At 44.8% G+C, this 24,739-nt stretch overlaps 1 protein-coding gene and 1 non-coding gene across 3 annotated transcripts; both read left to right on the top strand.

Annotated features, from left to right (window-relative positions):
* The first annotated feature begins 121 nt into the window (after positions 1–121).
* Positions 122–21,224, top strand: LOC112236829 (zinc finger protein AEBP2). Of its 2 annotated transcripts, none has more exons than XM_042300198.1 (8): positions 122–782; positions 3,354–3,570; positions 4,098–4,205; positions 10,174–10,360; positions 10,831–10,973; positions 16,472–16,539; positions 18,468–18,581; positions 20,831–21,224. In XM_042300198.1, exons 1-8 carry the CDS (start codon positions 268–270, stop codon positions 20,841–20,843), a joined length of 1,365 nt encoding a protein of 454 aa, XP_042156132.1. In that variant the 5' UTR covers positions 122–267; the 3' UTR covers positions 20,844–21,224. The 2 variants fall into 2 exon arrangements, with proteins under 2 accessions (XP_042156132.1, XP_042156133.1); XM_042300199.1 differs by having other exon boundaries at positions 10,849–10,973; positions 20,831–21,223.
* Positions 21,225–22,682: 1,458 nt separating this feature from the next.
* On the top strand, positions 22,683–22,812 carry LOC112236831. The gene has a single exon (XR_002951292.1).
* The last annotated feature ends 1,927 nt before the right edge of the window (positions 22,813–24,739 follow it).

Here is a 24,739-nt window from a genome sequence, read left to right as displayed (position 1 = left end):
TGATTGGCCCAAACATTTCACTTTAAGTTATGTCAATGTTGTGTTTTCTGGAACAATTTTTTTGTAAATATAAAACAAATATAACAATAGTTCTCTGGAACACGTGGAACGGTCCACAATGCGGGGGACTACGTCATGGTTATGCCTCCTCCCCTCGCGTCCCGGTTGAACGCTCATGGTGAAGCAGCGCATGCGATTGGGAGAAAGAACCAACTTTTGGGGGGGTAGTAGCCTACAACACAAAATAGCTTACTAAGAGCTGTGAACATGGCTGCAGTTACAACCAACGGTACCGAACAAGACTCCACACCGGCAAACAAGCAAAATGGAACATTGGCCAAGGGGGAGAACAGGAATAATAAGCAGGGCCCTGCAGACTCGAAACAGGAACCGGGTGACAACGAGGACGAAACAGAAATGGACGTGAGCAACGGAGACGGCAAAGAGGAGAAGCCTTCAGTCGCACCAGAAGTCGCCAAAGAATCGGTTTTACCCACGGAAAACGGCAACAAAGAAGACGAACCGGCCTGTGAACTGTCTGAACCGGTTAAAAGTCCCGTGGAGGGAATCCCTGCGAGTAGCACCGAAACCGGGGAGAGCACCGTGGAGCTGAATCAAGAACAAGAACAAAGAGAGGAGAGCGTGTCCTCGCCTCCTAGCTCCGACAAGACCAAAAGCGAGGAATCCACGGAGAAAACCGACCACGGTATCAAAAGACGGGCCAGTGTGGAGATATCCTCCTCGGATGGAGAACCTCTCAGTCGAATGGATTCGGAAGACAGGTCTGTGCATTACTAATACCCAGTCAAATGTTGAATACAAAAGCAGCGCAACAATGTTACCAGCCCACACCAACAATGATTCAATCTCGATAAGGTGTTGACGTTTGTGATCAAACTACATTGTCACGAGTTGCATTCACTATCCTTGCAATTATACAGTGTTGTGTGATATCTCCGTACTTTGTCTTTTGCCAAACAACAGTTTAGCGTAACAATCGGGTTTGTTTTGCTACAATGCATCACCACCCAATGCGCAACGATGCGTTATGGACAGTTGACAACATTTGGGTACATGCATAGTTTTAACCGATAGTTGAATAGGCCTAGGTTTGCCTTTACGTTTCAACGGAATGGTTCCACGCTGCACGTACACCCGCATCTGGACATAATGTCCATGTATGGCCTGCATTGCCACTTGGCCACCACGATGCTCATTGTGTAATAACGTAGCTACTATAACACCACGTTTTAAAAAGAGAGACACCGGCAATATGAACATTTCAGACTTGATTTTATCTTATGAACCAATTCAGTGAGTAAGATCGTCCATGTTGGCATGTATCCTTGAAAACCGTTTGGTGAAAGTCCCATGAGTAATTTCACAAGTGGAGCACTGAGACAAAGAAAATTATAATCACACACAAACATATCTACACACACACTTACAGACGTGTCAGTGTGGTCAACACAACTCCTCATCGCCTTCTAGTTGGTTTGGCCTTGTGGCTGGGTCACTGTAGTTACAGGATGTCTATGTTGAGATGAGTCCTATACACACACACACACACAGATTCTCACCCACATGCACATGAGGGAATCACACACACACACACAAGTCTTTCTGAGATATTTAGATGTGTACCCAGAATTCCCCATGCCATTATGTGAAATGGCCAAGATGGAACTTCCACTGGATCATAAACTAGTGCAGAACGAGAGAGTGAATCAGATCAAAGGTGTTAGAAATGAGTAATGATGTATGCAACTCGCTGCTCAACTCTCTTACAGTAGCAACTTAGGATAATTTACTCGGGGTTGCTGCGGCCCTGCCGATCTGATTCACCTAACACTGTGCAGAATTCCGGTTACGCCTGTGTGACTCTTTATGTGCATGTAACAATAGAAGTCAACACACAGACACATATGCAAAAGTCCAGTGTAGATATAGGGTCCTATCGGCCATATACTAATACAAATAGATTTGCCCCTGTACACGATGTCTGAATATCACTAGACTAGCCAACAGAAAATAACAATATACACATACTTTTCTTATTCAGACGGAAGCAGAGAACTCAACCATTTCACACACCTCGATATCCACCATTCTCCTTTTGCTGCTAAAATAGTGGGATGATTCCCTTTCTGGATCCCAGTAGATTTTCTCAGTCTGTAGCCATAAGATGACCTGTAGCGGGTAGCTAACAAAAGAAACCCAGTTAAAGGCCTAAGACCGTGTTACTACATTTCAGCTCCTGTTGTATCTGAAGGAGAGGGATCCCCCCTCTCCCGTCCTGGTGTGTTGCTTTGTCTAGCAGGGGTAGAAAGGCCTATAGTAAGAAAAGAGCGAGTGAATGGAGGAGAGAGCTCTGCTGTTTGGGCAGCTGCATGGTCTCAATGTAACTTTTGTTCCCCTGCTGGCACTGGGGACCTCAGGAACAGAGCAGGGGAGCAGCTGGAGGCAGGCAGCCTTATGAGGTGTGTGTGTGTCACTTTCTCTTCATTCAGCCCAACGCGGTAGCATTACTGAGTCACTAGTGCACTCTGAGAGGCTTTGTGTGTGAGGACGAAGGGATATACTTCTATGTCTATAGTGGCCTGAGATTAAAATCCGCCATGACACCCTCATCACCAAGATTTAGTGACTGAGGCTGTCCAAACCCATGACTAGAACCGACCGCAAGGCGTTACAGAGGGTAGTGCTTACGGCCCAGTACATCACTGGGGCCAAGGTTCCTGCCACCCAGGACCTCTATACCAGGCGGTGTCAGAGGAAGGCCCTAAAAATTTCTTCAGCCACCCTAGTCAGACTGTTCTCTCTGCTACGACACAACAAGAGGTACCAGACTGCGAAGTCTAGGTCCAAAATGCTGCTTAACTGCATCTCCCAAGCCATAAGGCTGCTGAACAGCATCTAACCTCCCAAGCCATAAGGCTGCTTAACAGCATCTAACCTCCCAAGCCATAAGGCTACAGAACAGCTAATTAAATGGCTGTATTGACCCCTCCCCCTTTTTTACGCTGCTGCAACTCACTGTTTATCTATGCATAGTCACTTTACCCCTACCTACGTGCACATATTACCTCAATTGCCTCGACTAACCTGTACTCCTGCACATTGACTCGGTACCGGTAGCCCCTGTATGTAGCCTCGTTATTGTTATTTTGTTACTCTTGTTTTTTTACTCCAGTTTATTTAGTAAATATTTTCTTAACTCTATTTTCTTAACTGCATTGTTGGTTAAGGGCTTGTAAGTAAGCATTTCAAGGTAAGATGTGACTAATAACATTTTGATTTGTTATGTAGTACAACAGATCTCTGTGCTGACCCCATCTCCCTCCCTCTCTCAGTATCAGCAGTACTCTGATGGACATGGAGAGCACAGCGTCCAGCGGGCGCTCCACACCTGCCATGATGAACGGGCACGGCCCGGGCACCGCCACCCCGTCGGTGGGTAAGGGCGTGGCATACACCTGCTGTTGGGACCAGTGCCAGCTCCTCTTTACCACCAGCCCAGACCTGGCTGAGCACATCAGGGGCGTGCACGTGGACGGACAACGGGGAGGGGTATGTTTTTTTTTTTTTTTTTTTTTTTTTCTATCCTTCACTTCCTATATCATCTTCTCTGTCCTGCCTGCCTGTTCACCATCTTCTATCCCCTTCCTCCTTCACCTTCGAGTTTTACGCCTCCAACTCGTCTTCTCCTCTTCTCCACCACCACAACCCTGTCTTCAAAATATCAATCCCCCTCTTCTTCTCCATCTTGAAGATAATCCAAACATCCTGTGTTAAACTAACTCCAGATGAGAAGTACTGCTGCACAAAGACTGCTTGATGTTTTATCTCTCTTGGAACTGTAGGTTCAGAGAGGGGGCGGGGGTCAGTTTATGGGGGCTTGAGTTTCTAGGTGCTTCAGTTAAAAATGGTCCGTCATTGAATTTAATAATGAAATGTCCATCTGCCAACTACTACAATTCGCTAGGATAGTAGGACATTTAGTTTCTTACATTGCATCTTGGGTAACTCACAAGAGCTAGGTTGTGAGTGACCTGTGAAGAGTCGTGTGTTTAACAGTGTTGCTGTCCTCTCGCCAGGTTTTTGTGTGCCTGTGGAAAGGCTGCAAGGTGTACAACACCCCGTCGACCAGTCAGAGCTGGCTCCAGAGACACATGGTCTCACACAGCGGAGACAAACCATTCAAGGTGAGAAAACGCCCTCCTTTCTTCCATTTTCCCGTTCGCTCGCTCGCTCTCCCTTCACTGTCACACACACACACCATCAAAGCACTGACTCTGCAAACCACATCCTCATGTCATATACAGAGCCTTCATCATATTGATACCCCTTGGCTTATTCCACATTTTGTTGTGTTACAGCCTGAATTCAAAATGGATTCGATTGTTTTTCCCTCGCCCATCTACACACAATACCCCATAATGACAAAGTGAAAACATGTTTTTCCCTCGCCCATCTACACACTACCTCATAATGACAAAGTGAAAACATGTTTTTCCCTCGCCCATCTACACACTAACTCATAATGACAAAGTGAAAACATGTTTTTCCCTCGCCCATCTACACACTACCTCATAATGACAAAGTGAAAACATGTTTTTCCCTCGCCCATCTACACACTACCCCATAATGACAAAGTGAAAACATGTTTTTCCCTTGCCCATCTACACACTACCTCATAATGACAAAGTGAAAACATGTTTTTCCCTCGCCCATCTACACACTACCTCATAATGACAAAGTGAAACATGTTTTTCCCTCGCCCATCTACACACTACCCCATAATGACAAAGTGAAAACATGTTTTTCCCTTGCCCATCTACACACTACCTCATAATGACAAAGTGAAAACATGTTTTTCCCTCGCCCATCTACACACTACCTCATAATGACAAAGTGAAAACATGTTTTTCCCTTGCCCATCTACACACTACCTCATAATGACAAAGTGAAAACATGTTTTTCCCTCGCCCATCTACACACTACCTCATAATGACAAAGTGAAAACATGTTTTTCCCTCGCCCATCTACACACTACCCCATAATGACAAAGTGAAAACATGTTTTTATTTATTTTTGCTAATTTATTGAAAATTAAATACAGAAATATCTCATTTATAGAAGTATTCACACCCCTGAGTTAATACATGTTAGAATCACCGTTGGCAGCGATTACAGCTGTGAGTCTTTCTGGGTATGTCTCTAAGAGCTTTGCACACCTGGATTGTACAATATTTGCACATTATTTTTATATTCTTCAAGCTCTGTCAAGTTGGTTGTTGCTCATTGCTAGACAGCCATTTTCAAGTCTCGTATTAGATTTTCAAGCCAATTTATGTCAAAACTGTAACCAGGCCACTCCGGAACATTCCGGAACATTATTCAATGTCGTCTTGGTAAGCAACTCCTGTGTATATTTGACCTTGTGTTTTAGGTTACTGTCCTGCTGAAAGGTGAGTTTGTCTCCAGTGTCTGCTGGAAAGCAGACTGAACCAGGTTTTTCTCTAGGATTTGACCTGTGCTTAGCTCTGTTCCGTTTATATTTGTCCTAAAGAAAAGTCCTAGTTAATGACAAGCATACCCATAACATGATGCAGCCACCATCATGCTTGAAAATGTGAAGTGGTACTCGGTAATGTGTTGTTGGATTTGCCCTAAACATAAAGCTTTTTATTCAATACATAAAGTTAATTTTTTTGCCACATTCTTTGCAGTTTTACTTTAGTGCCTTATTGCAAACAGGATGCATGTTTTGGAATATTCTGTACAGGCTTCCTTAATTTCAGTCTGTCAATTAGGTTAGTATTGTGGAGCAACTACAGTTTTGTTGATCAACCCTCAGTTTTCTCTTATCACAGCCATTAAACACTGTACCTGTTTTAGTCACCATTGGCCTCATGGTGAAATCCCTGAACGGTTTCCTTCCTCTCTGGCAACTGAGTTAGGAAGGACGCCTGTATCTTTGTAGTGACTGCGTGTTATTTCTTACACTAGTACCCCAGGTCATCTTAGGTTTCATTACATACAGCCGAGAAGAACTACTGAATATAAGATCAGCGTCAACTCACCATCAGTACGACCAAGAATATGTTTTTCGCGATGCGGATCCTGTGTTCTGCCTTACAACCAGTGTAACGGAGTGGATTACATGCAGCGACCCGAAAAAACGACTCAGAAAAAGAGGGAAACGAAGCGGTCTTCTGGTCAGACTCCGGAGACGGGCACATCGTGCACCACTCCCTAGCATTCTTCTCGCCAATGTCCAGTCTCTTGACAACAAGGTTGATGAAATCCGAGCAAGGGTAGCATTCCAGAGGGACATCAGAGACTGCAACGTTCTCTGCTTCACGGAAACATGGCTAACTGGAGAGACGCAATCCGAAGCGGTGCAGCCAGCGGGTTTCTCCACGCATCGCGCGGACAGAAACAAACATCTTTCTGGTAAGAAGAGGGGCGGGGGCGTATGCCTTATGACTAACGTGACATGGTGTGATGACAGAAACATACAGGAACTCAAATCCTTCTGTTCACCTGATTTAGAATTCCTCACAATCAAATGTAGACCGCATTATCTACCAAGAGAATTCTCTTCGATTATAATCACAGCCGTATATATCCCCCAAGCAGACACATCGATGGCTCTGAACGAACTTTATTTAACTCTCTGCAAACTGGAAACGATTTATCCGGAGGCTGCATTCATTGTAGCTGGGGATTTTAACAAGGCTAATCTGAAAACAAGACTCCCTAAATTTTATCAGCATATCGATTGCGCAACCAGGGGTGGAAAGACCCTGGATCATTGTTACTCTAACTTCCGCGACGCATATAAGGCCCTGCCCCGCCCCCTTTCGGAAAAGCTGACCACGACTCCATTTTGTTGATCCCTGCCTACAGACAGAAACTAAAACAAGAGGCTCCCACGCTGAGGTCTGTCCAACGCTGGTCCGACCAAGCTGACTCCACACTCCAAGACTGCTTCCATCACGTGGACTGGGAGATGTTTCGTATTGCGTCAGACAACAACATTGACGAATACGCTGATTCGGTGTGCGAGTTCATTAGAACGTGCGTTGAAGATGTCGTTCCCATAGCAACGATTAAAACATTCCCTAACCAGAAACCTTGGATTGATGGCAGCATTCGTGTGAAACTGAAGGCACGAACCACTGCTTTTAATCAGGGCAAGGTGTCTGGTAACATGGCTGAATACAAACAGTGCAGCTATTCCCTCCGCAAGGCTATCAAACAAGCTAAGCGCCAGTACAGAGACAAAGTAGAATCTCAATTCAACGGCTCAGACACAAGAGGCATGTGGCAGGGTCTACAGTCAATCACGGACTACAGGAAGAAACCCAGCCCAGTCACGGACCAGAATGTCTTGCTCCCAGGCAGACTACATAACTTTTTTGCCCGCTTTGAGGACAATACAGTGCCGCTGACACGGCCTGCAACGAAAACATGCGGTCTCTCCTTCACTGCAGCCGAAGTGAGTAAGACATTTAAACGTGTTAACCCTCGCAAGGCTGCAGGCCCAGACGGCATCCCCAGCCGCACCCTCAGAGCATGCGCAGACCAGCTGGCCGGTGTGTTTACGGACATATTCAATCAATCCCTATACCAGTCTGCTGTTCCCACATGCTTCAAGAGGGCCACCATTGTTCCTGTTCCCAAGAAAGCTAAGGTAACTGAGCTAAACGACTACCGCCCGTAGCACTCACATCCGTCATCATGAAGTGCTTTGAGAGACTAGTCAAGGACCATATCACCTCCACCCTACCTGACACCCTAGACCCACTCCAATTTGCTTACCGCCCAAATAGGTCCACAGACGATGCAATCTCAACCACACTGCACACTGCCCTAACCCATCTGGACAAGAGGAATACCTATGTGAGAATGCTGTTCATCGACTACAGCTCGGCATTCAACACCATAGTACCCTCCAAGCTCGTCATCAAGCTCGAGACCCTGGGTCTCGACCCCGCCCTGTGCAACTGGGTTCTGGACTTCCTGACGGGCCGCCCCCAGGTGGTGAGGGTAGGCAACAACATCTCCTCCCCGCTGATCCTCAACACTGGGGCCCCACAAGGGTGCGTTCTGAGCCCTCTCCTGTTCTCCCTGTTCACCCACGACTGCATGGCCATGCACGCCTCCAACTCAATCATCAAGTTTGCGGACGACACAACAGTGGTAGGCTTGATTACCAACAACGACGAGACGGCCTACAGGGAGGAGGTGAGGGCCCTCGGAGTGTGGTGTCAGGAAAATAACCTCACACTCAACGTCAACAAAACTAAGGAGATGATTGTGGACTTCAGGAAACAGCAGAGGGAACACCCCCCCATCCACATCGATGGAACAGTAGTGGAGAGGGTAGCAAGTTTTAAGTTCCTCGGCATACACATCACAGACAAACTGAATTGGTCCACTCACACAGACCGCATCGTGAGGAAGGCGCAGCAGCGCCTCTTCAACCTCAGGAGGCTGAAGAAATTCGGCTTGTCACCAAAAGCACTCACAAACTTCTACAGATGCACAATCGAGAGCATCCTGGCGGGCTGTATCACCGCCTGGTATGGCAACTGCACCGCCCTCAACCGTAAGGCTCTCCAGAGGGTAGTGAGGTCTGCACAACGCATCACCGGGGGCAAACTACCTGCCCTCCAGGACACCTACACCACCCGATGCTACAGGAAGGCCATAAAGATCATCAAGGACATCAACCACCCGAGCCACTGCCTGTTCACCCCGCTATCATCCAGAAGGCGAGGTCAGTACAGGTGCATCAAAGCTGGGACCGAGAGACTGAAAAACAGCTTCTATCTCAAGGCCATCAGACTGTTAAACAGCCACCACTAACATTGAGTGGCTACTGCCAACACACTGTCAATGACACTGACTCTACTCCAGCCACTTTAATAATGGGAGTTGATGGGAAATTATGTAAATATATCACTAGCCACTTTAAACAATGCTACCTTATATAATGTTACTTACCCTACATTATTCATCTCATATGCATACGTAGATACTGTACTCTATATCATCGACTGCATCCTTATGTAATACATGTATCACTAGCCACTTTAACTATGCCACTTGGTTTACATACTCATCTCATATGTATATACTGTACTCGATATCATCTACTGTATCTTGCCTATGCTGCTCTGTACCATCACTCATTCATATATCCTTATGTACATATTCTTTATCCCCTTACACTGTGTATAAGACAGTAGGTTTTTTTTTTGGAATTGTTAGTTAGATTACTTGTTCGTTATTACTGCATTGTCGGAACTAGAAGCACAAGCATTTCGCTACACTCGCATTAACATCTGCTAACCATGTGTATGTGACAAATAAAATTTGACTTGATTTGATTTAATAACTTCACAATGCGATGTCTGCTTTTAAATGATTATTTTTTACCCATCTACCAATAAGTGCCCTTCTTTGCGAGGCATTGGAAAACCTCCCTGGTCTTTGTGGTTTAATCTGTTTGAAATTCACTGCTCAACTGAGGGACCTTACATATAATTGTATGGGTGGGGTACAGAGATGAGGTGGTCATTCAAAAATCATGTTAAACACTTAAGTCCATGCAACGTATGATGTGACTTAAGCACATTTTTACTCCTGAACTTATTTAGGTTTGCCACAACAAAGGGGTTGAATACTTATTGACGCAACACATTTCTGCTTTCACTTTTAATTAATTAGTGAACATTTGTCAAAACATAATTCCACTTGGACATTTGAAAATCGGGTTGTAGCACAACAAATTGTGGCTAAAGTCGAGGGGTGTGAATACTTTCATACCTTCTTTATGTACATGTCAGGTGCTATAGATTATTCTAGTCTTGGAATGATTCTAATGATCTCCAACACAATACACTTGTCACACACTACCCTGTGTGAAGCTAATGCATGATATTATATTGAATGGTTCCATTGAACTGCGCCTTCTATACCCAGACCTACAGTTTCCCCTGTATTAAACCCTTTGAGCTATTATTGAAATAGAAATCAGGTAGATTTAAAATAGAACGACCGATACTGTTATTCTCTATGGAAGTGCTGTTGTGTAAGCGATCTACTGTTAAATCTACTAGTCCGTGTTCTCACCGGTGTTGTCTTCATCTTTGTCAGTGTGTGGTGGGGGGCTGCAATGCCACGTTTGCCTCCCAGGGGGGGCTAGCGCGCCACGTACCCACCCACTTCAGCTCCCAGAACTCCAACAAGCTGGCCAATCAGGGCAAGATGAAGGAGGATTCACCTTCGAAGGCGGGGCTTAACAAGAGGCGGAAACTCAAGAACAAACGCAGGCGGTCTTTACGTACGTATCCGAGAAACACACACACGCACATATAAACACACGCAATACACACACAGCATATGTTTTATTATCCTTGTGGGGACCTAAAATTGATTTCCATTAAAAATCCTATTTTCCCTAATTGTTGCCCTAATTTTAACTGTAAGCCTAAAATAGCCTTTGTCCTCTGGGACTTTTGGGCATTTCTGGTACCCATAAAGATGGCAATACAAGCACCCACAAATGCAAGCATGTGTATACACACACAGATATGCACGGGCACACACTCAATCATACAATCAATCAATAAACCAATCATGTACTCACTGATCAGGTTGCCTGGCATTCAAACCAAGCGTCTTAACCAATCGGGTGGTGGGAAACGTTTTGATGATGAATATCTACGAGGGTCAGATCCATCTGATTGGCTAATCCCCTCTGACCTCCCGACCTATGAACCTCAGTTTAACGCTCCCCCTCTCTCACCCCAGTGTGTTCTGTCCCTCCAGCACGACCTCACGACTTCTTTGATGCCCAGACCATGGATGCTATCAGACACCGGGCCATCTGCCTCAACCTGGCTACACATATAGAGAGCCTAGGCAACGGACACAGTGTGGTGTTTCACAGCACGGTTAGTAGTAGCACACACGCACCATCACCGTCGTCTACCACAGCATGGTCAGGGATCCAGCGGCAGCAGACCTTGCAGGGTCCTGCACACACACACTGTACTTCACTGTTCAGACAGCAGAGGGCGTAGCAGACCTACAGAATAACGGTCTCAGCTGTACAGAGGAGTTTATTAGTATTTTTTTTAAACTTTTATTTAAGCTGGGAGTCATGCTGAGACCACGTTCTCTTTATGCAGATGAGGCCTGCATGAACACATCAATACACAACCATTGCACTATTATACATGTCTTTCTATACACGCATCAATTACACAATATGTGAAAGGTAAACACAACCGTATGAAACAAACAAAAAGCCCTCTAACATCTGCCTGATCTGCTCTAGAGGCACCAACTCTAACTTTAAGGACTTTTGGAGAAAATCTCTAATCAGATTGACCTAATTCGGTGGAGATTGAAGGGCTCTCCAGGGTTAGCCATCCCTGAGTCCGGGTCTGGTAACTTCTACGTCTGAAGTTTAACAATGAGGTAAGGTATGATGGCAGTTTATAGACAAAAAAAGAGCACAATGCCTCGATCTCCGAGACTTCGCGGAGGGCCAGCCTACTTTCTGATACAAAATGCAATGATGCGTACGGAACCTATCGCCCGTAATAATGCACTGTGATCAACTGTGCCCTACGGCTTCAGTACCGTGGCAGCTGCATTCACATAGACAAATCCCCATAGTCAATAACCCGGAATGAATGTTGACTGGATGATTTTGTTTTCTGCTATTTAACAAAATACATCATTTGTCCCTATATTGGAAGCCTATTTGACCGATTAATTTCGTAACTTATTCATCAACATGCTTTTCGTTCATCCAGATGCCCAGATATTTCTAAGAGGGGACACGATCAACGAGGGCACAATCCAAAGTACTAGGGGTGTAACTGTTCATCAAACCCACGGTTTGATATGTTTTTGGGGGTCACGGTTCAGTTTCGGTGAAGTTCCCTTCACAATATTCCTGGCATTCTGTTGTGACAGGATTGTCATGTTGGTCCTCTCATGTTTCCACTCTGATGCTGCATTTGTCACCTTCTGGGAGGTGGGAATTTAGAGTTGTGAAGTCATAAATACCAGTTGGATGCGTTCATGTGATTTGAACTCGTTGAGAAACGCCAGTAGCTAATTGCCAACAAGCTGCGTCAACCATAAACTAAAAGTACAGCCATCATGCTTGTAAACATGTTTTTTTTTACCCACAATAGATATATTTTTTTATTAATGTTTTGCTGCATTTCACTGCCAAATGCTCGAGGTAATCATGTGGGAGAAGTGTGTGCTTCAGATCATTGACAAGTTTCCCACAAGTAAGTACCAGTTGGAGGGCCATTCAAGTGGGGTTTTCCCCAGTCGTATCTGGTAAATTCCCACTTGTTTACGAACACACCATGACACTGTCTCCTTCAGTGCCAGATGCACAGTTGGGATGCTCATAAAGGGGCATGTCTGTAGCACGGCACATCTCCTATTCCAGGGTAATGTGATGTCTGTCACTGTTACGTAAGCGCAACACAGGGGTGCGTTGGCCAATTCATTCTAAACCGCATCTTTGGCTTGCTCATATAGAGCGGGTACAACCTGTTAGCTTAAATTGGTGCAAGAGGAAGTTCGTAAGGCGCTGAAACCCCCCTATTCTCAATCACCGTGATTGGGTATGTCTGTGGTTATAAATCAAATAATAAAACGCAGCCTACCTATCGCTCTTGTAATGTATTTGGCCCGGTCAGAGTCAGCTTCCAAGGAATGCTTGAATGCCGAGGTGAGACGATGTGGTGTTTCTTTGCGTTTCCGTCTTGCTCCGGTGTACTCAGGTGATGTCAGAGTAAATGTGTCAACACATTTGAGGTGTTGGCAGCTGCATAGGATATTCTTGTTGAGCGTGGCCACATACTGTTAACGTTTTATCCACAACTCTCTGCCCATATCAGTTGTAATCTGCTGGGGAAGCCTGAATGTCCACAAACTGGAGATTTAAACAATTGTTGATGATCCTCCCAATTCGGGTTTATCGGCCTCCCCATCGTACCTTACTCGTCCTTGGCTGTGCCTCACAAAATGTGAAATGCGCCAGTTAAGGTCATTTTGATTTCGATGTCCGCGTAGGCGCTAGTTTTAACGGAATAGCCTTACATGTTTGTTTTAGTTCAGATTTACGGCATGGGCCTACTACTACGCAGCGTATGCACTGCCTAAAAGACGTAGTATTTTTATTTTGTAATATTTGTTTTTATGTATTCATTCGGGTTCAGTGCGACCGAATCGAGGTACCTGACCCGAACGTTTCGGTACGAATACGTGTACCATTACACCCCTAAGGAGTACTTATGCATAAATCATCAGATTCTTATGTGATTTGGAAAATAACGGTCTTGGTTTTACCTGCACTAAGTACCAATGTCAGTTCTGCAAAGGCCTTCTTGGAGGGCAATAGCGAAAGATTGAGACTGACAGGGTCTGGTCAGATGCGGGGTCAATAGCATACACCACATCGCCTGCATACAGGTAAATGTTAATTTTGTAATTTTTTTTATACAGATGAACCAATATTGTTAATGTGAACATAACCGGAACACGAATTGATCCCTGTAGGACACCCTTTATGTCAAGACAACCTGATTTAACACCATCAGTAAATACACACTGTGTTCTGTCCTTTGTTAAAGCAGCCAATCTGTAACTTTTTGGGTGACCAACCAAATTCACATAGAAATGTGAGTTATAGAGCTGTCATTCTCATTGAAAGCAAGTATATGTGAGAAGAAGAGGTGTATGTGCTTTATTTCTATGCTTTCCGTTCTTAAGTTTCAATTTTGCATCTTTCTTTAGGTTTTGTACAATTGCTTCAAACAACTGAAAATACAATGTTTTTGGTTGATGGAAAACATATATATTTCAGTGGTTTAGATGGTACAATGATTCTCTACACTTTACTCCCATGCCCCTTTTAATTATTCTGCTAATAAAGCAACTGAGATTTGGCCAACTTCGAATTTTAGCAAAGAGGAAATGGCAGAGTGGTTTCTGCATGGTGCGTCTTTAAATAATTTTCAAACCAGCTAAACGCAGCCTGGTCCAGGCCAATTGATGAAACCTCTGAATAAGTAATGGGTGAAACACTGTCGAAGGCTTTAGACAGGTCAACAAAAAGGGCCGGGCAGTGTTACTTGTTATCCAAACAATTTAAGAACATAATTTAAAACCAAAGAAGTAGCAGAGATGGTTCTATCACCTGGTCTGAAACCTGACTAGTTTCCATTTAAGTTATAATGCCAGAGAAGCCGGTGTTTGGAGGATATATTGGCACGGGGGTGTTAGGACCGAGACCTAGTCGAGGGCCTGCAAACCGTGCAAATGTATCCTCCAAACACCGGCTTCTCTGGCATTATCACTTTTATACAACGGGTTACCAACATATTAAAATGATTGACATATTTTCATGAGCGTTATTTTGATTCATTTATTCATACTATTTCATCCTTCCACAAGATATTGTCCTGACACTAATACTAGTAAAGGCCCAGTGTGCTACTTTTGTGAATTATTATTACAATATATGTATATTTTTTTAACTCTGCTTTAAAAAAAATAAATAATCATAAACGTCCGGCTGGGCTGATTGGACAGTGAGACAGAGAAAATTAGCATTTCAACGTCATAGCTTTAGTCGGTGGTAACTTGTGGAACAGACACCGTCAGACTCACCAATTGTATAATTACAATACATTTCGTAGTTAAAAAGGATCTGAGTATTTTACCAAGGGTTCTATCATTTTTGCTCGGCAAGAGTTTGGACATAGGGCTCTAATTACTTAGGTGACCCGACACCACCTTTTGAAGGGGGAGTTTGTGGGCCACTTTCCAGACCCTGGGGATGGCACCAAAAATACTTCTGGTAAACATTTGGAGCAATCAGAGGAGCTTAAAGCTGCAGCAAGAGTGGATCTTTTGGATGAAGCAATCTTGCTCAAGGTGTCTAGCACATCACAAGTAGAAAGTTGTTGAAATGAAAACAAAGATTCACAAAAAGTTGACAACTTCCATTGAGCCAGCTAGAGGCTGGGAGAGGGGCAGGCAGTCGACTGGCTGACCAGGGTCAATTAAAACTTCATTTATTTCAAGTGAAAAGCCTGCTGAGATTAAATGCTGATTTAAAAAATAAATAAAACACATTTTTAAAGCATCACAATCACACAACTTGTTTTCCAAAATTGACGGTTTAAACTCACATGAGTTCATGTGTGCAGTGTTGAGGCCTGCTGAAAATGAAGGACCCAGCCAGGGAATAACACTGACTCCTGTGCCCCTTTTTTTAATTAAACTGCTAATAAAGGGAACTGCCAGCAACCCTCCCACGAAACACTGCTCTGACGTACATGCCAGAGTCCAGACCCAGCCAGGCCTGTTGTTGGAGCCGCTTAGAAAACAGACCTCTTCACCTCCTTCCAGCCTCTATCCTCCCTCACTCCCACCATCTCTCCCCTACACATGCAGTTGGAGAACTTCTACTGGTATTTTCACAGAGGAATCAAGAGAGACAGACAGCGTAGGAAGCCAGCAGTTGCCTGACGACTCCGACTGAATTATTCCGCTGCTCTGTTCACTTCGTACTTAAGTCTGAGACTGCCATCATTGTGGGGATGGCAAAATGATGGGTGTTGTACAAAACAAAGTCATCAACGATTGGGTCTTTACATCTTTATCAGCTTTATCCACGTGTGTTCTGGCTCTGGCCCCACCCATCAGTTTCTGGGACCAATCAGAATGGTTAGAATGTGTTTGTGTTCTAGACATCGTCGGGGAGGTACTCGGATCCAGACTCGTTGCGGAGAAGAAATTAACGTCCGTGGGCGTGGCGTAGCATTTGGCTGAAGCAAGTACTTTGGGTAGCCAGGCAAACCCAGCAGGCCTTCTCTAAGCCAAAGCAAAAAGCAAATAAAACCATGGGAGAGAGTCTAGTGTAATGTCTTTTCACGCTGTGACTTACGTTGTGTGTGTGTGTGTGTGTGCGTGTATGCACACATCCATCTGTGTGTTTCTAAAGATAAAGAGCATTCCTAGTCTTCACCTTGGTCCAGGGTCACACTCACTCACTCACTGTGGAATGCACTAACGTCAGTCAGGGAGCTGTATTGTTCCTACCACACACAGGGTGTGTGTATATGTTTAGTGGCTGGACTGGCGTCTTCAGGCCAGTGAAGTAACAGTGTTAGTCTGTGGAGTGGGAGGGAGGACAGATTGAGTCTGGCTTAATTAGACTGGAGCCAGGTGTCTGATTCCTTTTACTGACTTGCCATCAGCATCATGCCTTTGGTTAGGGATGGTGTGTGTGTGTGTGGGTGGGTGTGTCTCTCCAAATATCTCTCCAGTATGACCTCAACAACAATGTGTTGTTTTTCCAATGTCTCTGTTATTGGGTGGTGTCTTACCTCTCTTCTTCTATCTCTAGGTAATAGCGAGGAGGAAGGAAGATTCTGGGAAGGTTAAAGTCCTCCTCCACTGGACTCCCGAGGACATGTGAGTTGCCCTCTTTTTCTCCACCCTCCCCTCTACCTCTCCTCCCAACATCCTGCTCTTCATCTCTCTCCTGTTGGCAGACACAAGGCCAAAGTCCTCTTCTCTCCCCTTGCTCCCTTTTCTCTCCCGTACTACTGGCAAGCAGAGGGCTATCCTCCCCCTCCTCTCTTCCTATCCTTCTCCTCCCCTGCTCTGTAAATGTCAGCAGGCGTTTAGTGGTGGTTAGTCAATTTGTCCTGTGGCTGTGGGCAGGAGGCTGGCAATCACCTGTGACCCTACCACCGCACCACACACACACACAGGAGGATACCCAGGTTAGCGTCTCCATCCAGAAGGGTCAGTGATCTGGATGAGTTCACTCGTGTCGTGGGAGCTACCCTGTGATCTCTGTCCATCCTTTCATCCCTCCCTAACTCTTTCTCTTTTCCTTGGGTCTATTCCCATAGGTTAATTTTGATCAGTGGCCTAGTTTAGGAGAGAATGAATGACCAAGAGCTCCCTTGACAATCATAACAGCTATCATAGCCAGCTGTGTGCATTTCAGACTGGAATATTGTAAGTTAGCTATGTAGTTGGCGTACTATATTATCAGGGAAATGATTGAAGGGGAGGAGACGAGGAGAGAAAGCCTCTTCAGACTATTGAGCTGCAGCCCTGTGTAGCCCTACTACTCCTCAGGTCATTAGTCTCTCAGCCAGAGGAGAGAGGGAGAGGAAGTCACTTCAGACTGAGACAAAGCCCTGTGCAGCCCTCCTCTCTAGCCATTAGTTTCTCAGCTGGAGGAACAGGCTGTCAGCTCAGCTCTGCTCTGTCTAAAACCCCTCTCGCAGAGAGCTCATCTCCGATAGAAGCAACTTTCTGGGTCAGGAAACGGGCTATAAGCCAAAACGACGCTCGCTTTCATGGTACATGTCCAAAATAAACCTCTCTCTTTTGGAATTTTTGTTGTTTTGGGGTTTGGATGAAGAAGGGAGGAGGAGGAGGAGCAAGAGGCGTATTGCGGCACTCGTTTCAGAAGCTGTGAGAGTGTTTTGTTTAAGAGTTGGATATGTCTCTCTGAGGACCATGTTGCTGTAAAGGCAACCGTCACCCACACTACCACGGAGAATGTCTACCAGATGTTATTGTAGTCACTTCTAGCACTCAGCTACGGCGCTGCAGCAGCATCCTATGTGTACAGTGAGCATTGTATTTGCTGTGATTTAAACCGTAACGGACGACAGCTGAGGCCATCCTCTCTGTCTCCTAGCATGTTATTGGGTGCTTTTCTGCAGTTTTTGTTTTGGCTCTGTCCACTTGGGTTCATTCCTCTGCAAGGGTATGGTCCCCTCTCGCCTCTCCATTTCTTTAATACCTCTCTCTTCTCCTTTCATCCACTATCCACTTCCTTCCTTTCCTCCCCCTAGGGCTTTCATCTGCCCCTCTCTGAATCTATGATCTATAGCCAAGCAGTCTGCTAACGATGAACCAGGCACCGCTTATTCACATCTCCCCCACACCCCCTCTCTCTGTCTCTGTCTCTCTCTCTCTCTCTCTCTCTGTTTGTTCATTGGGATGCTTTCCTGGTGACGCACACCGTGACGACTGTAGCAGGAGTAGAGAGGAGCCCAGTACTGGCATTGATCCTCTCCCAATGTTTCCCACAGATAACACCTAAATACACTCTTTAGTTAGACAAGCACTTTAGGAAGCATGCATTTGTACCACTGCAATCTCCTCTTAACCCATTTCTGTTAGATGCCATTCAGACACCAGCTCAGAGAGGCCACGGTGCCAACTACAAGATTTGTACTGTCTGTCACCTCTTCCCCCTCTCTCTCTCCCTCACTCTCTTCTCCTCCTTCTCTCCTCCTTCTTCCCTTGTGCTCTCACATTCTCTCTCTCCTCCTTCCCTCTTGCTTGCTCTCAATCTCTATCCCCCTCTCCAGACTACCTGATGTGTGGGTGAATGAGAGTGACCGGCCACAGCAGAAGACCAAGGTGGTCCACCTCTCCCAGCTGCCCCAGGAGACACACGTACTGCTGGACCCCAACATATACAGGTGTGTTTGCATGCACTGGAGGGGGGTTGCCAAATCTTGAGGGATAGACCATTAGGGCTAATAATTTACTCTCCAAATAGTGTGTGTGCCTGTGGACGTGCACATATCTCATACAATGGTTGACTCACAACAACAACAATGTGAGCATACCTACCACAGCCAGTGTGTTTTCCTAGACTCCGTACAGGCCCAGTGATCCCCGAGGGCCTGTGCTACTCTGTGTTTACCCAGCTAATTAATGATGGTTACAGGCTTCTTGTAATGGATGGCCATGCAGCACAGAGCTAAATATTAACACCCAATGCCCATGGAGAGAGGTGATCCTGAACCTCACGTCGGCCTTGCACGTGAATGCCGGCTGCTTTGAGTTTGTTGTACCCAGTCTTTCCTCTCTTTTATTCTTACAAGCAGTGATGTAAATGCTTTATAGGCAAAGTGAAGAAGGTATGGTTCCCTGAAGAGCCCCCCTTCAGTGATGTAAATGCTTTATAGGGAAAGTGAAGAAGGTATGGTTCCCTGAAGAGCCCCCCTTCAGTGATGTAAATGCTTTATAGGCAAAGTGAAGAAGGTATGGTTCCCTGAAGAGCCCCCCTTCAGTGATGTAAATGCTTTATAGGGAAAGTGAAGGTATGGTTCCCTGAAGAGCCCCCCTCCTCAGTGATGTAAATGCTTTATAGGCAAAGTGAAGGTATGGTTCCCTGAAGAGCCCCCCTTCAGTGATGTAAATGCTTTATAGGCAAAGTGAAGAAGGTATGGTTCCCTGAAGAGCCCCCCTTCAGTGATGTAAATGCTTTATAGGCAAAGTGAAGGTATGGTTCCCTGAAGAGCCCCCCTTCAGTGATGTAAATGCTTTATAGGCAAAGTGAAGAAGGTATGGTTCCCTGAAGAGCCCCCCTTCAGTGATGTAAATGCTTTACAGGCAAAGTGGAGAAGGTATGGTTCCCTGAAGAGCCCCCCTCCCCCTTCAGTGATGTAAATGCTTTATAGGCAAAGTGAAGGTATGGTTCCCTGAAGAGCCCCCTTCAGTGATGTAAATGCTTTATAGGCAAAGTGAAGAAGGTATGGTTCCCTGAAGAGACCCCCCTTCAGTGATGTAAATGCTTTATAGGCTAAGTGAAGAAGGTATGGTTCCCTGAAGAGCCCCCCTTCAGTGTTGTAAAGTACTTAAGTAAAAAATACTTTTAAATGACTAAAGTTGTTTCTTGGGCTATCTGTACTTTACTATTTATATTTTTGTCTACTTTTACTTCACTACATTCCTAAAGAAGATAATGTACTTTTTACTCAATACACCCAAAAGTACTTTTTAAACTTTTTATGCATAACAGGAAAGGAAAAAGGTCTAATTCACACACTTAACGAGAACATCCAGGTCATCCCTACTACCTCTGATCTGGCAGACTCACAAAACACAAATGCTTCATTTGAGAGTGTGCCCCTGACCATCCGTAAACTCAAAACAACTAGAAAATCGTGCCGTCTGGTTGGTCTAATATGAGGAATTACAAATGATTTATACCTTTACTTTTGATGCTTAAGTTAACTTTTAAACCAAATACCTTTACTCGAGTTGTATTTTCCTGGGTGACCCCTAACCTAACCCCTGAAGCACTCACTGGCTCCTTGGCCTGTTGTTTTCAAACACACATTCCTCCACTCTCCTCCTCCTCTCTGTCTCGTATGGGATGGTGAGAGAAAGAATCCTGACATGCCTGACATTCAGTAGGGTCAGGTTATGGTGTGTTGTCATTATGATTTGTGTGCCAGGAGTAATCTGAGAAGCACAGCTTTCAAGATTCAGGAATGATGTGACTGCTATTTATTTCCCCACCAGGTGGCGCCAGTCACTGTTGTCAGCCAGAAGAAAATACTACCCCGTAGACAAAGCATTCGACCCCTTTCTTGACCCACCTCCCTCCCTCAATGCCATCTTGCATCTTGGGTGTCATCCCCTGCTGTTGACCCTTCTGGCCACTATAATGCAACCCTCCCCATCACTCCCCTGATAAATATTTTTCTTCACAAAAGTTGTTCCCTGGGCCTTGATTCCTCCTGTATGAAAATGTAATGGTTGGTATCCTCTCATAGTTCTGTAAAAACCCCGGTAGAATGTATAACATTCTGAACATGTTCTGAATGCTTACAGTACATGAATGACTGTGGGGGGAGGTGGACCATGTTAAGAGTGATGTCATGCGTACACAAGATGCATAAGTGGAAACGAATGTAAAGTGCCGCTGTCGTTACAGGATGTTCTTCTAGAGACTAAGGAGGACCAATCAAAAGGGACTCGAAGGAGCCTGACGATGTCACCTGGCACAGGAAATCCCCATGTCATATCCTGTCTGGACAGGAGTGGAGAAGACCAGAGATTTCAATACCTCTTATTCCCCCCTTTTTTCTTTAACTTTCTACTCTTTTTACTTTCTTTTCAATGTCAAATTCCTCCAAATGATGAAGTTAATTTAGTATTTGTTTTCAATGGTTTCTGAAAATACACTCTATATACACAGTAGTATGCAGACACCTCTTCAAATAAGTGAATTTGGCTATTTCAGCCACACCCGTTGCTGCCAGGTGTGTTAAATTGAGCACACAGCCATGCGATCTCCGTAGACAAACATTGGCAGTAGAATAAGTGGGTCTCCATGGCCGAGCAGCCACACACAAGCTTAAGATCACCATGCACAATGCCGAGCGTCGGCTGGAATGGTGTAAAGCTCGCCGCCGTTGGACTCTGGAGCAGTGGAAACGTGTTCTCTGGAGTGATGAATCACACTTCACCATCTGGTAGTCCGACGGACGAATATGGGTTTGGCGGATGCCAGGAGAACGCTACCTGCCCGAATAAGGTGCGACAACTGTAAAGTTTGGTGGATGAGGAATAATGGTTCGGGCTAGGCCCCTTAGTTCCTGTGAAGGGAAATCTTAACGCTACAGCATATGACATTCCAGGCGATACTGTGCTTCCAACTTTGTGGCAGGCCCTTTCCTGTTTCAGCATGACAATGCCCCCCTGCACAAAGCAAGGTCCATACAGATATGGTTTGTCAAGATCGGTGTGGAAGAACTTGACTGGCCTGCACAAAGCCCTGACCTCCACTCCATTGAACCTTTGGGATTAATTGGAACGCAGACTGTGAGCCAGGCCTAATCGCCCCACATCAGTGCCCGACCTCACTAATGCTCTTGTGGCTGAATGGAAACAAGTCCCTGCAGCAATGTTCCAACGTCGAGTGAAAAGCCTTCCCAGAAGAGTGGAGGCTGTTATAGCAGAAAAGGGGGGGACGAACTCCATATTAATGCCCATGATTTTGGAATGAGATGTTCTACGAGCTGGTGTCTACATACTTTTGGTCATGTAGTGTAGGCCAAATGTATTATATACTAGGTGCTGAACATTTGAGCCATTTTGGGGGTGTTTTAGTTAATACAACTAGACTACGAGCTTAACAGCACAGTTACTTGATGTTGTAGAGACCTAGTTGCATTTTGTAGAGAAACGTGTCTTTGTAAATACTCCTGGAGATTGGTAATATATTTTTATACCTGGAAATTGTACTGTAGATGTTTTATTATTTCTGCTCCATTTAAAAAATAAATTTAAAAAAAGTTTTAAACTGTAATAATTGTACATAATGCAATAGGAAAATAGTTAGGAAAATAGGCTGTTAAGTGCACCCTGTTTCTGTCTGACACTAGCTAGGTGAATTGTACTGTCGCAGCTTCTGATAGTTAAGATGATGATGAGGAAGTTGTAAGGCCTGTGTGTGTGTTTCTGTACGTTATCTTTGTGCTGCTGGCAATAGGCAAGTAATAACAGTATTATTAACCCCTCTCCCTCCAGTCCTCTGTCAGTCTGGCTAACTGACGTCTGCATGTTCGTGTCTGCAGGGAATGGAGATGATCATGTTGAACTATACAGTAGGACTGTTCTTCACGGTCTGTCTGAATAGCTACCGAAGTGTGTGTGTGTGTGTAGAGGTCCATTATAACATGGCATCACAGTTTGTTTTGTTTTTAAATAAAATGTTTAATTAAACCTGTCATCTCTTATAATTGCCTCTGACATTAGGCATGGGTGGGATGTCTGTAGAGAGTGTGGTTGTTCTGTTAAAATTGCAGTACTGAGCAGTGTACTGTTGACCATGACGCCACAGACAGTGATACTGGTGCTCACCGACAGGACCTAGCAAGTCATTGGGCTCCCTGTGCGATGGTTCCATACACATTCTATGGCTTGGTTGGTAGAGCATGATTCGCTGTCTCTCTGGCCTAGTTTGTGAGTGCTGTTGTGGGGTTGTTCTTTAGCTTGTTCCATCTGTTGATCCAGAGCAGGGCTGTTGTGGTGTTTTGGGAGGCTGTGTAACATGCTTGTTTGGGAGGAATGCAGGGGCAGCAGGCAGCGGTAGGGGCATCTGGGACTTATTTGCTGAGCAGATTTGTGAGCTTGCTGCGGACGGACCTACGACCCACCCAATAAGTCATCCTTCAGCATCGTGTGTGTGTGTATACAGTGCTGTCAAAAACAGGTTTTATTGAATGCAGTTAATTTAGACAGGGATGTATGCCCATAATGAACTGACTGCATTGAAAGTGGGATTAGAGCATGTTATTTACATCTAGGACAAGTGCAACTGATAATTAAAGTGATCAATGACCGCTGACACCACCTCTGGGATATTGAGGTATGGAACAACAACAACATTGATCAAAAACAATATTAGCAATATCAGTCCACTCTGAATCCACTCTGCCCTACAATAACATCATGAAGCCTGTAGGTTAGCGCTAATCTATCAATCATTTCTCGCCAACTGACAAGATCTGACATTAGGTTTGTTAGTGTTACATAATCAATGTCGTCTGGTGGTGACTGAAATCCATAGATCTAGAAAACACATTTGCAAACAGCTTCCGCCGAAGTGCCAGATTCCTACTGAGAATGGGTTGGATTAATCACTTCTTTATGAACCAGTATATTACTTGCTAGTTATCCAACAACTTTGATTTGCCGGGTGCAAGTTGGGAAGGAAGAAAATGTTGTTTTTTAAAAGATCCCTAGCCATTCCAGATTTTTGGCTATGACTAGTATTGTCGAGATCAAGAATTTAGGTCTTATATCAAGAACACAGGCAATAACTTAGAACCCTAAAATCACTTCTGGGATCTTTTTCTCGGGCCTCCATTCCAAATGGTTTCAAAAGATGAAGGCTGGCAGAAAGCATTCAGGGTAGTTAGTCTGTAACAGTTTCTTCTCTCTCCCTCGAAAGATCCTAGTCATTTCATTATTCCGTAACTATGGCTGTGGTGATAAGGTCGGCTTTGGTTTGCAGTAGCCGGCAATTCTAGAATAGTTATTGGGGGGAAAAGCAGGAGCCGCATAATCCAGAGTGGTTTCGGGTGAGGGACAGTGGTCACGGTAGAAGATCTAGGCTAACGCAGACGCCAGCACATTGTGACCGCCTCTTGTAAGGCAAAGTGGGCCATTCTGTGTGGGTGTCACTGTATTCATCGCCATGATCATAATCGGACTAATTTCATCAACACTCATTGAAAATCTTTCTTCGCAGCTATCTGACGTGTAGGCTAACTGCTAATGCTATGTGTGTAGGATAAACCACTAATGAGAGAAGTCCTGTTTCTGTGGTCTGCGTTTGACCTCAGCCTGAGGGATTCTCCCATGGCGCTGTCATATGCGTGTCACACATTGCGTGTTGTAAGGCCTGCAACTTTTTTTTCTCTCACGCACTCACATACATGCATACACACTCATGTTGCACGCACACACAAATTCATTATCTTCGGGATTTGATCATTAGGGGTATTTTTTTTTATACGTAAGATTCACAAGCTCTGTCTTTTATCAAGCAGATTGGATCTGATTAGCCAGATGCTCATAAATCATGATTTGGATAGGCTGCTAATTTGGATTTGGCCATCTTAACGCAATACAGTCCAAGAACATTGTGTCGTTTAGCGATTGTGTTAAAAGAAATCTCATAAAAACGTTCTCCCTTTTAAGAGAATCTGATTTTAAACTATTCCCCTATGGAAGGCGGACTGTTTAACTCTCCCATACTTTAAAACCAACTTTGAGAAAGTGGATCTATAGCTGTTTACCACTCCAAATAAACAGAGAGAATGTTTGTGGCACG

The sequence above is a fragment of the Oncorhynchus tshawytscha genome, linkage group LG17 (assembly GCF_018296145.1).
Source record: "Oncorhynchus tshawytscha isolate Ot180627B linkage group LG17, Otsh_v2.0, whole genome shotgun sequence".
Classification (NCBI taxonomy): domain Eukaryota; kingdom Metazoa; phylum Chordata; class Actinopteri; order Salmoniformes; family Salmonidae; genus Oncorhynchus; species Oncorhynchus tshawytscha.
This window is presented reverse-complemented; position numbering and strand designations above follow the sequence as displayed.